The sequence below is a fragment of the Phocoena sinus genome, chromosome 1, assembly GCF_008692025.1.
Source record: "Phocoena sinus isolate mPhoSin1 chromosome 1, mPhoSin1.pri, whole genome shotgun sequence".
Classification (NCBI taxonomy): Eukaryota; Metazoa; Chordata; class Mammalia; order Artiodactyla; family Phocoenidae; genus Phocoena; species Phocoena sinus.
In genome coordinates this window covers 169,137,013-169,153,308 of record NC_045763.1, presented here as the reverse complement: position 1 = coordinate 169,153,308, position 16,296 = coordinate 169,137,013, and the positions used below count along the sequence as shown (strand labels likewise).

Here is a 16,296-nt window from a genome sequence, read left to right as displayed (position 1 = left end):
TGTGTAGGGAGTTTTGTAATTCAGGGAAGAACTGAGAGCTTTGCCAAAGGCGATATGTGGGTATTTTACACATATTACAGATAATGTGTATATATCAATAACGTAATGAAGGTACCATTCAAGCATGGCTGTGGGTGGTAGCAAGAGACAGCTAAATCTCATTTTTAATATATTAGAAGCTCTCTTCTAATTCAGTCAGGAGCAGTTGTTGTTCTGTTATTTAAAGACAAAAAAGTCAGTTCAAGCAGGGAATTATAAAAACATGAGTTGGGGGGCAAACTTTATATTTTAATTTAAAACATATGTATGTGTATATATGTGTACAACACACACACACAATTTAAATGCTGAGTTTTCTATAAAATACCGTGGACTTTTCATTGACTGTGGCTCTGCCTGTTGCAATCCACGTCTTATTTTTTGCCTAAACCACATCCGTAGTGCATCATCAATACTTTCTAGTTTTTAGTTTCTTTGAAGAAGAGAGAGACGTTTCAGGACAATTGCTAAGCAAACCGAGTGCAGGATCCTTCTAGATTTTTAACATATGATTTCCTTCTTTGATAGTTATCTCTCCCACATCTAAAATTGGAAAAAATATATATTGTGGTAAAATATACATAACATAAAATTTACCTTAACCATTTTTTAAAGTATACTATTCAGAGGCATCAAGTAAATTTACAAGGTTGTACAACCATCACTGCTATCCATTTCCAGAAATTTTTCATTACCTAAATGGAAACTCTGTGCCCATAAAAAAATAACTCCCCATTCCCACTACCCCCAGCCCTTGGTAACCTCTAATTCTACTTTATACCTTCATGAACTTGCCTATTCTAGTTATCTCATATAAGTGAAATCGTATAATATTTGTCCTTTTGTGTCTGGCTTATTTTACTTGGCATAAGGTTTTCAAGATTCATCCATGCTGTAATATGTCAGCATTTCATTACTTTTCATGGCTGAATAATATTCCATTGTATGTATATACTCCATTTTGTTTATCCATATATCTGTTGATGGACACTTGGGTTGTTTTCATCATTCAACTATTGTGATTAACGCTGCTATGAACATTGGTGTACAAGTATCTGTTTGAGTCCCTATTTTCAATTCTTTTGGGTATATACCTAGCAGTAGAATTGCTAGATCATATGGTAATTTCATGTTTACCTTTTTTGAGGACCCACCGAACTGTTTTTCAAAAAAAAATTTTTTTTAAGCAACTTGTCTTTATGAAGACTTTCTAAGGCATTCAGCTTGGTTCTCACAGAAGCAACAGCTCTCTCATTTGGTCCTATATTTCATCAGTTTCTAGACCATCTAATTAACTTGTATAATTACAATATCATGGATTCCCTGGTGGTCCAGTGGTTAAGACTCCACACTTCCAATGCGGGGGGTGTGGGTTCGATCCCTGGTCGGGGAACTAAGATCCCGCATGCTGCGTGGTCAAAAAAATACAATATCAAGTCCAACTATCATAAACAGGTTTAGAAACATATACAATTGATACTTGCTAAGCATGCAACTCAACTGCTAAGACCAGAAGTCCTTGGAACATACTAGAGTGTAGCTTTCTGGCAATAAGCCCCAGGGTGCTCTGGGAATAAGCCAATACCTATTACAGAACAAATGGAGTATATTGGTTAATCTGTCCAGTCAAATGGAGGCCAGTTAAGAGAGCTTTTACCATTCAATTAAATTACCTTTGTCATGATAAGATATATAAAGGAATTTAAAAATGACTGCGGCTCTAGGAAAAAAAAAAAAAAACAGCTGCACATCCAGGACTGTTAACATTCGATACACTTTTTGTTGGGAGACTGGAAAAAGGCACACAGCAAAGGCTAAAACAGAATGGGAAGTTGACCAAGGTGGTCATTTTTTGTATCAACTCTTGAATTTAAGAAAGTTCTAATCAATAAGAGCCGTAGGTTAATTTTCTTCCCTTACAGCTTCACTTAGCGTGGGTGATAAATGGAAGATAAACAAAGAATAGGGAGATCATGCCTATTCTTAGAAAGAAAATACCTTTCAGGTTAAGATTCAAGACTTGAGGATATGAGGAGGGGGAAGGGTAAGCTGTGACAAAGTGAGAGAGTGGCATGGACATATATACACTTCCAAACGTAAAATAGATAGCTAGTGGGAAGCAGCTGCATAGCACAGGGAGATCAGCTCGGTGCTTTGTGACCCCCTAGAGGGGTGGGATAGGGAGGGTGGGAGGGAGGGAGAAGCAAGAGGGAAGAGACTTGGGAACATATGTATATGTATAGCTGATTCACTTTGTTATAAAGCGGAAACTAACACACCATTGTAAAGCAATTATACTCCAATAAACATGTTTAAAAAGAAAAAGACTTTGGGATGTGATGAGAAGGTTTTCTAGCCAGTTCTGAAATGAAATCACCAAGCTGTAGGAGGAGTACTTTTATACAGCATCATCCATCCTTGTTGGCGACCCAAATGATTAAAGGTTTGGGAAATTGCCCCTCTAAATATGGGCTAAAGGAACTGGGTTTATTTAGCTTAGAGAGGGAGACTGATCATGCTGAGGGGGACTTAATAATAGTCTCCAAGAATATGAGGGATATTCTATGAGTGATGGAAAGCAGCTGTTTCCTGTTTCCACTGAGGGCTGGATAAGAAAGAATAGAGTTAAATTGCAACAAGTGGGTTTAGGAACTACTTGGCCATAAAGTTCAAGACAACAAACCCACAAGACCAAAGTCACTTCTCTGTTTCAGAATTATGTAGCTCACTAGCTATCTTTCTTGGGTGCTTTCAACTGGCCTGTTCTTGAACTAGTAGAAAGATATGGAGGACCTTTCACCTGTGTGAGAGTATGAAGTTGTCCAGTGTCGGAACCTACCAGTGTTCTGTGGCTGAGGAAGCACTTATCTTCTAAGGAGATTTAAAAAGAAAAGAAATTCAGGATCTCTTTGCTCCCCCTTCATCTGCTTTTAAAGCCAGATAATCTAGATCTACTTCTTCTGTATGAGATGAAAAATTTCCATAGATTTGCCAGTGTGCGTTTTTTTCTGCCCACTTGGTCAATGTTGTCACGACTTTAAAAAAACTTCTGTGTTTTTCGTGAGATTGTGTATACACATACATGTGTATACATACATGTATATAGGCATGTGTGTATATATGGTGTCTTAAGATATGAGATATATACACATATATCTCATAGATATTGTAGATATTTGATATATGATATATATATTTATCATATGTAATTAATTCAACAATGAAAGCAACGTTTCATTCTAGACAGTGTGTCTGTGCGTGTTAGGGATATGAAGATGAATAAGATATACACCATGGGGCTTCCCTGGTGGCGCGGTGGTTGAGAGTCCGCCTGCCGATGCAGGGGACACGGGTTCGTGCCCCGGTCCGGGAAGACCCCACATGCCGCGGAGCGGCTGGGCCCGTGGGCCATGGCCGCTGAGCCTGCGCATCCGGAGCCTGTGCTCCGCAACGGGAGAGGCCACAACAGTGAGAGGCCCGCGTACCACACACACAAAAAAGATATACACCATGCTAATTAGGACCAAAGCAAATAAATACACAAAGGATTACGAAATAATGCATCATTCTAGAAAGTCAGGTAGGGGAAGAAATTTAAAGACAGAAAAGTGAGTTTGGGGAATGTTACTAGTCTTTAGTCAACGAGGCAGATGGAAACGCCTGAAACTTCTTCTCAACTATTGTTTCACCATTGTTATCCTGTGTTAGGTGAATTTTACTGTTTATTCTGAATTGGATAAAGGGGTGTCCTATTTGCTCAACTAGGAGTGTTTTCAAGGCAAGGTTTCATTTCCAGAGGATTGACTGCTGTTAGGTTATATCTGGAAAATTATAGGTTTTTATCAGCATTAACTGTGTATGTGTCCCACGTGGGATATTTTCATCTTGTACCAACATTTACTATAAGCTTATTAGAAATGTTTGCCTCTGTCGTTGAGCATTCTCTGGCATCTGGGAAGGGGGGAGTGTGGACCATAATCCAGCCCTGACTCCCACAACTCTTTTGGTCTTCAGAAATCCAGCATTGAAGGAGGAAAAATGACCTGGGGTTGCTTTAAATCACTCATTCACTGTGAAGCTTTGGGCAAGTTACTTAACCTCTCTGAGTCTCACTTTCCTTCATCTACCTGACAAGAATGTTTTCAGGACTAAATTAAATGCAATAGTATGCTCCAAGCTCAGAGCTCCTGTGCCCAGCCCTTAAGTCATTGATTCACAAAGGCTGTGGTAGTATCATGATTGATTGCCTCTAGATTCTCCTCCCTCGTGGGCTTTGCTGGACCTTAGGGGCAGGTTTGTAGGGTAGGGTTGGTTTAAAATTCATGAGGGCGCCCGAAGTCCAATTGCATGATTTTTTCCCCCCTTTTCTATACTTACTCAATCCAGAAAAAAAAAAGTCCACTATAATGCCAGATGTTCCAGGAAGCGTTTGTTGTCAAACTACTTGAAACAAATGATGTGCACACATGGAAGGAGAGTGCGTTGTAAAATCAGCAGGAAGATTATGCTTTTTTTTTTTTTTACAAGGTTTAAAGGAGAATAAATCAGTCTTCTAGATATGCAGGTAGTTATTGAATAGACATTGATTAAATCGAGTGCTGTGCTCTGAAATGATATCAAATTGAAGACACGATCCTTGCCCTGGGAGGGTTTATGAACTTGTTGGAGAGACCAAACATGTATATATGAAATGACCACAGAACGGTTAGACTCAATCTCAGGAAAGGAAGTATAAAACAACAGGGCTTGAGCCCATAAGTACTGAGGAAAGACAGGATACAGGTTTGGGTAGGGATTTAATATAGTTCTTGGAGACTTAGGGTCGTGGTTTGACGGGTTCATAAAACAGTATCGTTTAAAGACAGACAGAATTAAAAAAAAAAACCCCAACCTAAAATGTTCACTTCCTATAGAAACCTAAGAACATACTGCAGTTACTCTTAACTTATTTGAAATAAATGCATCCTTCTAAATTCTCAGCGTTCAGGCTGATTTCCTTTCAAACTCTCCCTCCACACTGTGCCAGACGGCTCCTGCCCAAATTTGTTCTTCGTCTGCGGGATATGGAATATCTTTATAAATCATAACAAGTCACAGGGAGGGTAAAAATCCCAGCTCGAGACCTACCTCAAAAGCTGAGGCGTGCCACGTATTTTAATGGCGGTGGATCTAGGAACCAAGGGTAGGACCTTTCTCTCTCTATTAGAAGAAGATTTATAATTCAGAGCCTTCTGAGGGTGAGCCTGGATCCTCTGACCTGGACCCATCCTCCAGCCCGTCCCCACATCCCAGCTCCCCAAATGAAATAAGCAGGGAAGCAGGACAGCAAAACCATTAACGTAATAGCGTAGAATTTATGGCTGAAATCTTGTAAAGCTTATGTCGGCAGAGGAAAATAATTACTGTCACTTTCTTTGAGACACTTGGCTTTATGGTTCCTGTCACCTTTATCATAACACACAGCTGATTTAGTAGCTCTGTTTTTCATGGCAAATGGCCTGGTGTTATGTTTTTATGCATGTGGACATGTTAGTGAGATGACAATACATGGATAGACTGGGGTGGGACTAAATTTAGATAATGAACTGGAATACTGTTAATGGTTTGGGTTTAGTCATGCTGTCACTGTGCCAGCTGAGCTTTTTTCACTTGCCCTTTCCTCCTCTAGATTCTCAAATCCAAAGATTTAACATCTCCAACCCAGCGCTACATCGACAGCAAAGTCGTGAAAACCAGAGCAGAAGGCGAATGGCTCTCCTTCGATGTCACTGATGCTGTTCACGAATGGCTCCACCATAAAGGTGACCACCGCCCTCTGTTCTCCTCCTTCGATGTTCAGTGATCCTAAGTTATTGCAAGTCGGTTGCAGATTGAGGGGTATTAGATGCACAGACAAATGACCTCCTTGACTTAATGTTTTCCAGACAGGAATCTGGGATTTAAAATAAGTTTACACTGTCCCTGCTGCACCTTTGTACCATCGAATAATTACATCATCCCCAACAAAAGTGAAGAACTAGAAGCGAGATTTGCAGGTAACTGAAACTGGGGCGTATGAGGTGGGGGAGGGAAGGGCCTCTGTTGATTATCTCCTGCGGGGATGAGGTCAGTTTGCATGTGAAAATGAGATTGCTGGGTGAGGCCCGGGGAGTTTCATTTGTTTGGGCAAAGCTATGGTTGGGGAAAGATATATGAAGGCAGAAAGGACTGGAAGAAAGGGATTCCTTCCCAGTTTACACTGCTCAATGCCCCGTGATGACTTGGCAGTACTGACAGACTTACCAACCTTCCAGACTCTTAAATAGCCTGTTCAGCCCTTTATTCTTCACTTGAGCAAACCAACATTCCATCTATGCTAATAGTGTAGAAGAAGAAGATCACATGCATTCAAGGACATCCATTGATTATCCCCCCCAAACCCAACGTCGTCGGGAAGCCACCACTGTTATTTATCTCACAGAGGACGTCCTCTCCCACCACAGCCTCTGTAACTAACCTGACCTGTACCAGAACACACCCCCTTTTCTAGCTGGTGCCCAATATTCCAAGTGGCTGCCTTATCAGACTTTCATAATAGTTTATAAACACATAACAAGGTTTTAGTCGCCCCCCAGTCTTGCTTACCTTTTAGTGAATTAGCCAAAAGTCAAAAAGAATGAGGAGATGCCAAGGGTTCAAGTCATGTCTTACGTTAGATAACAAGTCGTTGGAAGACGAGAGGTGAGGGGGGAGTCTGGACCTATTGCGGGTTCAGCACTGGCTCCACACCACCAGGTGAGGGAGCTGATGGCCCTTCCCTAACTCACCCCACCTGGGACCTCCATCCATTGGCAGAAGGCTCCAGTGGACCTTGCTCATGGAAAAATACTCCCAGCGGTCTAGAGATTATTTCAGTCTCTAACCTAGTCATGATTCTCTGCAGTATGGAGATTAAATGCTTAAGCTGGCAGTCTCCTGAGTGTGCTTTGGGGAGCTCGAGTTTCTCCATCTCAGATGGAATCAGGAAGGTGTTGAGGATATCACAAAATCAATGAAAAAACCCTTTCTTCACAGCTTCCCAAAGTAGCATTAGGTAAGGGTGGGTGACTTCTGTTTCACTTGAACTCATTCACTGCATCAGGGAAGTCTTTTGACTTGAGCAGTCCTAGGAGGAGAGGGGACCGGCGGGTGACACGTCCTATGGCCGTGTCATCAGTCATTGAGGCGTTGGGCACAGCCTACACTGAGGACTGACTAAAATAAACAGTCGAGATTGCCCTTGGACTAGTGGTCAAAGACTTCTTCTGTAGCGACTTTCACAACCAACAGGCCCTGCCTTGGACACTGAACTGCCTTCTGACAAGAGCCCCATTTAGCCGTGTTCCTTGTCACCTGCACTAGTCCTATCCATTGCCGTGGGGAGTGAGCCAGCTGCTGCTGCTGCTGTGTGGTCATCACTGCTATTTGTGACAATAGACAAAGGAAAAAAAAAAAAGATATGGCTGATTCTATTTGATGAAGGTGAAGCTAAATGTTTATTACCCGAATGCATTTTTTCAAGGTATTGATGGCACCTCCACATATACCAGTGGTGATCAGAAAACAATAAAGTCCACTAGGAAAAAAAACAGTGGGAAGACCCCACATCTCCTGCTAATGTTGTTACCCTCCTACAGACTTGAGTCACAACAGTCCAACCGGCGGAAGAAGCGTGCTTTGGATGCAGCCTATTGCTTTAGGTAAAGGAAATAAAAAGAAAACAAAAAGTAACTGTGTTTGTTTAACTTTTGTACTGCTTTTGCCCCCCCCTTTTTTTTTTTTTTTTTTACTAAAAATGGACTTGAACTGCAACTCATTGCATAAAACCAGGACTAGAAAAGTTAGAGCCATCGTATTTCGTAACATCATCCTTTCCGGAGGTTGAAACAGTTATTTCTATGCTGTATTCATCAGTTCTTTAACAATGAATCTACTGTGAAGGGAGAAAACTAGCCCCCTGAACTTTTCCCCCAAATCCCTGCGAAGCACTTTGAGGCTGAAGGAGAAAAGGAGCTGTCTGCTCCCCAGAGCAAAGTTAGGTTTATCTGAGGTGCAGGATGGCGGGTCCCTAACTGGGGAGACTCACCACCTGTAGAAGCCTTCACTCTCCCTGCAAGGTACCCATGGTCAAACCTTCTTCACAGTAACAGTGATGAGAAAGACAGAAGAAGGATGCTATTTGTCGTGTCTTTTACTAGAGAATATGAGAAGGGAGGGTAACATAAATTTATCTCCCATTTCCACATGAATTCATGGTGGGAAAGTGTGAATGTTTTTCTGTATTTTTTTCTTTTTCTTTTGGCCGTGCCACTGGTGCAGCTTGCGGGGGCCTTAGTGGCTTGCGGGGATCTTAGTTTCCTGACCAGGGATTGAACTCGTGCCCCCTGCATTGGGAGCACGGAGTCCTAACCACTGGACCACCAGGGAGTTCCTCTTTTCTGTGGTTTCTTAGTAAGCGCGGTAGGAGCTGTGGGGTGGTGAGGGGTCCTCACTGATAAAGTGCTCAAAGTGTGTCAGTTCACAAGAAAAAGGGTGTTTTTTGGTTGCCAGAGCCAGTGGTTGCTCTAAGCAAGACTCTGTGTTTCTTATCTCTGGTTCATTCCTAGATCCAGGAACAGGAAATGAAATAAAGGATTTCTTCTCAAAGGAAAATGCCTTAGATTGTTCTCTGTAAATACCTATTGTACTTCATCCATTTTGCATTTGAAAAGGCAATAGAGGATGGATGGCCAAACTGTGCACTGTAGGTTGGAACAGGCTTGGTCTTGTCTGCCACGTCTTTGCTTATATCTCATCATTTAAGGGAAGGGTTTGATTTTTGAAGTCACAGATAAGCGGGTCGGGGCATAGAACTCACAAGGGAGTCCTGCGAATCACCATCACACCTCATCATGACAGTCTCTTGAGATTGCAGTTCAACCATTAAAACCTGGCCCGTGGTATTTGCTCATACATATTTGTTGAATAAATGAACGAGTCATTTTCCTGGTTTGGGATGAGGGGCGGGGGGATTGGGGTGAAATCAGCTTCAAAATCTCCATTGCTCTTTCTTTTACCAGAAATGTGCAGGATAATTGTTGCCTACGCCCACTTTACATTGATTTCAAGAGGGATCTTGGGTGGAAATGGATACATGAGCCTAAAGGGTACAATGCCAACTTCTGTGCTGGAGCGTGCCCATATCTGTGGAGCTCAGACACTCAGCACAGTAGGGTAAGTATGGGCCTCACTTGTCTCTTCTATTCTTGGGCTGCTAATATGTACCTGCTGATAGTATTTCCACATGAATTCTAAATAGCCTGGTGCCCTTTTGTCATCACACGTAAATGGGTGCTGGAGACACCGTTTTGAATGATGAGAAAAAAATGTAAGCTGTAGGTGAACTCAGAAAGTAACACTGATGAGTTTGGACAGTAGACCTGGCCTTCCCAATTAGATTACAAGCAACTTGAGGACAGTTTAATTTTTTCTTTGTTTTATATTCTTAACAGCTGTAAGCATAAATAGGTAGGATCAGTATATCACTTAGTGTCATGTGCTGTTAAGATGTGCAGGGACCCAGGTCTCCAGCTAAAAAAAAGGATCCATTATCACCTCCATCAGGGACTGTCATATTTGAAAGAACATTGAGGACTTTAGTAGATGCTTTGGCAGAGTGATTCATTCGTGTATGACAGTTATAAAATCATTTAACTTCTCTGAGCCTCAGTTTTCTTATCAGTAAAAAGGAATGTCTGTATTAAAAATTATTTTTGAAATAATAATGTCCAACTCCAGGGTGGATGTGAAGAATATAAAGATGATATATGTAGCAGTGATTTGAAAATCAATATCTCCCAGTCTTTTCGAATATAACCCAAAGTAAATGAGAGTCTGAATATTTTATTAAGTTACTTCAATGAGGAATGAAGGCTAATTCAGAAGGCAGGTCCTAGATTGGATGCCATGGGTTCCCAGCCCAGATTAGCAAAGACTTTTTCTGTGTAATAATGGTATTTGTCCAAATGCTTCTTCCTGGTGCCTAGTCATGTAGGATTTTTAGAGATGGAAAGGACTTCACAAGTTATCTTGTCCCATCCTGTAGTACTATATATAAAATAAATAAACAACAAGGACCTACTGTATAGCACAGAGAACTATACTCAATATTTTGTAACAATGTATAAGGGAAAAGAATCTGAAAAAGAATATATATATATATACACACACACACACACACACACACACACACATAACTGAATCACCTTGCTGTATACCTGAAACTAACACAACATTGTAAATCAACCATACTTCAATAAAAATATAGAATAAAATGAAATAAAATAAAATACAAAACAATAATAGGCTCTCTTGTTCAAACCTTTCATTTTTTTAAAGAAATTGAAGCCTAGATCAAGTAGATGACTTGCCCAGGAGCAGACAGTTGGTGACAAACCAGAGCCTGGAACGCAGGCCTCCTTGTTTTATAAGCAGGCCTTCGTTCACTGCGTCTTAGAGTTTAATTCCGGAAATGTGGCTACACACTGGGGTTATGCCTCTTTAAATCTCCTTATTAAAGAAACATTAGAAAAATTGCCTTCACTGCAGGATAGGAAAATGAATCTCCTGCCAAAAAGGTCACATAATGCGTTCAGCTGAACTCAAGAGTTTGGGGGATATCAATGATTTTCGATAATCTGTATTATAAAATTCCTCTTGAATTCAGCTGAAAAAATCTTGTGTTGGTGGAGCATGAAGTCTATTTATTGATAAACGCTTACATATGCTAAACTTTCAATGGACAAATACGGCTCCCTTTCCTTCAGCTGTTTTCCTGACACCCCTGGAGGTTTTGGCTCCCTGGGCTGACCACGTGCTTGGCCACGTGAGGGAAGCTCGCTCATGCCTGTCGCTTGGTCTGAGCTCTCTGGCCAGGCTGCTTCAGCTGGGCTGTGGCAACAGTAGCTGTAATGTGGGCAAGACCCAGTTGCCAAGTAGAAACATAATTCTCCTCCCTGATACACAGAGGGAGTGTGTGAAGGCTGAGACCACGCTTGTTTTTCAAGGAGAGAGGAAGAATCACTGTCATGATCACAAATATGTGGTTTGGACAGTTCCCCAAAAAGCCAGAGGTAGCTTAATAAAGTAGTCAGTGTTGCTGTACTGAACAGATCTTCTGTCTTAGGCTGAAAACATTGCAGTGAATCTCGAGGAAAAGGTCACTCGCTGTTTGATTAACACATTAATGGCATCCTTGGAAATGTCTCTTTATCATCACTGGGGAAGCTCCATACTTCCGTTGGTAGAAGTTACATACCCCTTTGATATAGGATGGGGTTAAAGGTATAGCACTAACCATAGAGCTTTCTTTTCATTCTAAGACTGACTATTCACTCCTCCAACTTAGCCACTACCATTTACCACATGGAAAGCTAAATGGAGGGTTGATTATTATTATTATTTTAAGAAAAATGTAACAAAGTGAATAATTAAGAATATAGATTACTTCTGAGGTCGGTCTTAGCATGATTGTATTTGCGAAGCAATGAAAAGACTTTGATCTTTTTTTTATTTTAAATGAAAATTTAGGTGACATTAAATTGGCCTGAGAAGACACTTAGCCTAGGAAGATTTCACACTGCAGACAGATGTCTTTTGCTCTACCTAAGGGTAGATTAAAGCTCTGATGAGAGTTTTAATAAAAAATGTTATTCTCCTGTTTATCCGTGTATTCATTTCTTCACCTAGCATGTGAGTCCTGTTTTGATTTTGTCCAGAGAAGTCTCACTAGGGCTATAAGGTTAAAAAAAAGAGGTGTGTAGAGCCCCTGACCTCAAGCGAACTCTTCGTCTAGGTGGGGATTGAAACTACTCACGAAACAACTTCAGTTACAGAGAAGTGTAGACACAAGGCGAAATACCGAGTTTGGTATTTGGACCAAGTTTTCTGAGGGCCTGGGAAGTATGGGCAGCAAAGGAGTGATCGAGGTAAAGACTCCTTGGAAAAACTGGAAAATCTGTTGGATGAGCAATTTTGTCTAATCTGACTTTTACAGAAGTATCTGTTTACAATGTATGAGAAAAGGCTTCTGTAGTGAATTCAGGGATTCCTCAGGACGCCTACCCATTTGACTATAATTGGAGAATAAGTAAAGGAAAGTGTAAGCCCCAAATAATCTAAATTGCCTACTCAGTGCTGTGACTGATAAGACAACTGTGTGCGATGGTTCTATTAAAAAATAATTGCCTGTTTTTTGGGGTCTTTTCCTATGTTTTCTTTCTTCTCCTGTGTCCTTTCAGGTTCTCAGCTTATATAATACCATAAATCCAGAAGCATCTGCTTCCCCTTGCTGCGTGTCCCAGGATTTAGAACCGCTCACCATTCTCTACTACATCGGCAAAACACCCAAGATCGAACAGCTTTCTAATATGATCGTAAAGTCTTGCAAATGCAGCTAAGATTCTTGGAAAAGTGACAAGACGATAATCAAACAGTGATGATGATGATGACGACGGTAGTGACAAAGGCAATGTTTGTAACAAGAAAACACGAGAGAGCCTTGCTTCATCAGTGTTTAAAAAAAATTTGAAAAAGCGGTACTAGTTCAAACACTTTGGAAGTTTGTGTTCTGTTTGTTAAAACTGGCATCTGAAACAAACAAAAAAAAAGTTGAAGGCTTTATTCTATATTTTACCTACTTTGTAAGTGAGAGAGACAAGAAGCAAAACCTTTTTTTCTTGAGAAAAAAAAATAAACACTGGAAGAATTTGTTAGTGTTAATTATGTGAAAGAAAAAAAAAAAACAGGAAAATCCCGTTAAGTGGAGTTGCTGTACATACGTTTTTATCCCATGCCTCACTTGATTTTTCTGTATTGCTATGCAATAGGCATCCTTCCATTCTTACTCTTAGAGTTAACAGTGAGTTATTTATTGTGTGTTACTATATAATGAACATTTCATTGACCTTGGAAAATAAAACAGGTGTATAAAGTGGAGACCAAATACTTTGCCAGAAACTCATGGATGGCTTAAGGAACTTGAACTCAAACGAGCCAGCAAAAAAAAAGAGGTCATATTAACGGGATGAAAAATGCAAGTGACATATTATATGACCGAGCAAGTCTGCATGAAGAAAAGACCCTGCAAACACATGCTGTCTACCAACTGCCGGAGGAAGCTTCTTGTAAGGTTCAAAACTGAAAAGCCTGTTAATAAAGGAAACTTTCGGTCAGAATAAGTCTGTAAGATTTTTTTTTTTCCTTTTTAATTGTAAATGGTTCTTTGTCAGTTTAGTCAACCAGTGAAATGTTGAAATGTTTTGATATGTACTGGTCAAACTTCAGACCTTAAAGTATTGCTGTATAGCTATGCTCTAGATTTTTCCTTCATTTCGGTGTATGTAACCATACCTATATTACTACAATAGATGGGTATAGAAGCCAGTATAATTGGAAACACATCTGCAGATCTCTTTTGCAAACGATGAAATCAAAACATTAACTACTTTATGTGTAATGTATAAATTTTTACCATATTTTTAATGTTCTGTAATAATGTCAACTCTGATTTAGATTGGACTTAATTTGGGCGCTTTCTAATGATGGTTCGGAATTGTGTGTTTCCTTTAGCTGGCCAGTACTTTTGAGTAAAGCCCCTGTATTTTGACTTGCACTACAAATACATGTTTGATAGTATTTGTTCCACCTGTGCTTTTGCATTGTCCATTATTATGACATAAGCTACCTGAGTCCACTTGTCCTTTTTTTTTCTTTTATAAAAAGACGTAGTTTTCCTTCATTTTCTAAGCATCATTACTAATCAGTTCAGACATTAACAATCTTCTATTTTAGGGAAATTGGGGATTATAGATACATAGATAATTGAGGTGAAATGTTTTAGTTTTAGCAAGGGCTTAAGGATCTGACTGGAACTCAGAATCTTGGTGACTGGGTTAAGAAAGGTTTCTCTAACTTGGTTTAATCAGTATTTTCACAGAATTCTACTGTTATAAAAGAGCAGACAGTTCTTAGGAAACAACTTTTTCTTTAATTGAGTTTTTAGTGTTCAGGGAGAAATGGAAAGATTTACATTTTAGTTGATTTTTTTTTTTTTAAGGAAGAAAAAAAGCCCAGGTCAGCATAAGTCATTTAGTTTATTTCACTGAAGTTAAGGTTTTTATAGATGTTCTTTGAAGGTTGAAAAGGCACTAGGCAAATTCTCCCATGATCAAAAAATCCTTTCTTTCCTCTGAATGAGAGTTATCAAATCAGAGGTTAGAATTTACCTTGCTGAAACACATGATTTGCCACATTTTTGCAGAGGAGGTAACCTTATGTCAGGGGTTGTAGGATATGTCAGTTTGTCAGTTGTCTCTTATTTAGCTTTAGGATAACAATTAATAGTAAGTCAATGGAATATTTGCAGTTTTACCTAAAGAGCAGCACAATGAGGTGTGAATCCAGCGTGAAGTTGTTTGTTTGATGTAGTGTACTTCTTTTTTGGAATTTCCTGACCATTATTAAAATGACAAATTGGATTTGTTTGAAAACTGGAAAAGCAAGAGATAGGATGCCACAATACCAAACAACCCTTGGGTTGGATGTAACCCAATCCCAGATTGGAGTGTGTTGATTTTTTTTTTCTCTTCCACTTTTCTATCCATTCTATGTAAATCACTTATTTCTGCAGGTATTTTCCTCTCAGATAGAATGACATTTTGTTTTGTATTATTTTGTCTTTCCTCATGAATGCACTGATAATATTTTAAATGCTCTATTTTAAGATCTCTTGAATCTTTTTTTTTTTTTTTTTTTTTTTAGTTTGGGGGTTTTATAAGGCCTTTATTTCCCATAAGTAAATATTGCTATGAGAGGGGAGGGAGTGGGGAAAATGTTAGTATGTGGGTGGGGTTGGCCTGCAGTTTTTCTGTGATAAACAGCAATACGATTTTATGGTTGGCATGATTTTTGTTTTTTAAATGGAACGTAAGAATAGCTGTTTTGTATTTTGATGACTGATTACGCTGTATTTTAACACAATGTATGTCTGTTTTTGTGGTGCTCTAGTGGTAAATAAATTATTTCAATTATATGTCGATGTGTTTTTCCTGTCCTGGTATCATCCTGGAGACCAGAGAACACTTCTGATTCAGGGAGCGTGATCTCAAGCTAGAAAAGTCATACCAGCTTTAAGATCGTGCTTTTTTTTTTTTTTTTCCCTCAGAGAGATTCAGTCCAGAGATGTCATGCTTTAGAGTTCCTGAGCCAGGATGTATCTATCAAGGCCTGAAGAAAGCGCTGTGCAGGCTTTGTATTCCCTTGTTTATTGCTATTTGGTAATTGTTGGAGATTTAGTTTCCATCCAGCTTGACTGTCTACCAGAAAAAAAAATACAGAGAGTTGTTTGGACCATGCTTTGGCTTTCTAATCCTACGTTCTGCCAACCCCAGGGCCAAAAGAACTGGTCTAGACAGTATCCCCTGTAGCCCCATAACTTGGATAGTTGCTGAGCCAGCCAGATATAACAAGAGCCACGCGCTCTTTGGGGTCGGTCTTTGAGAGCAGCTACTCCTTTATTTCTCCCCTACCGCTGCACCAAAAAACCCCTATTCCCGCAAACCTCTTTGGCTGTGCACCCTGCAAGACCAGACTTTGCAAGTGAGTTGCCAGTCTCTCAATAAATCAAAGTAATAAAAAAAGTCATTGTGGCTCCATCTGGCTGTCCTGCTTTATCTAATGAAAGAACGAATTTGTGCCTGTGTTCTAAACATCACCTAGAAACGAACCGTCCATTCAAACGTCTAGGTAGAACAGAAAACGGTTCCCTTTTCTACACTCTGTGTTTCATCTTTTATACTCATCTGTTATAGACAGAGGAAGTGTTTCACTCGAAAACAATTCGTTCGTGCTTCTCTGCAGTACCGGGGCCAGCACCAGGCCTATCACCCCAGCCCCCATCACCTTTATTTGAAGTGTGAGAATAAGAGGGTATCATAGGGTCATGAAAAGAGTCACGTAAGAGCTGTATCAACTTGGTAAATTTGTCAGCTACTCTGAGCCTCGTTTCTTTATCTTTAAAGTGAGGATGAGATTTACCTGCGTTGTGCGTTTGTTTTTGTGCCCTTGTTATTGTTAAGTAAGTGGACGTGGGAAAAGTACTTTGGTGTTTGGCCTGTAGATGATGGTCAGTAAATCGTAGTCTTAACAGCTTCTTAACGTCTATTCAGACTGTAACCAGGGGCCACACTCCTTCCTCTTGAT

The 16,296-nt window shown here is 40.0% G+C and overlaps 1 protein-coding gene across 5 annotated transcripts in view; it reads left to right on the top strand.

Moving 5' to 3' along the window:
- Window positions 1–15,127, top strand: part of TGFB2 (transforming growth factor beta 2) — an 83,426-nt gene extending 68,299 nt beyond the window's left edge. For 2 of the 5 annotated variants that reach the window (XM_032620266.1, XM_032620195.1), the window contains 5 exons: window positions 5,708–5,840; window positions 5,964–6,074; window positions 7,580–7,757; window positions 9,117–9,270; window positions 12,336–15,127. In XM_032620266.1, the coding sequence (XP_032476157.1) occupies window positions 5,708–5,840; window positions 5,964–6,074; window positions 7,580–7,757; window positions 9,117–9,270; window positions 12,336–12,494 (735 nt within the window). In that variant the 3' untranslated portion in view covers window positions 12,495–15,127. Of the gene's footprint in view, window positions 1–5,707; window positions 5,841–5,963; window positions 6,075–7,579 lie in introns of all 5 variants that reach the window. The other 3 variants (XM_032620494.1, XM_032620402.1, XM_032620333.1) reach the window with 2 other exon arrangements.
- The last annotated feature ends 1,169 nt before the right edge of the window (window positions 15,128–16,296 follow it).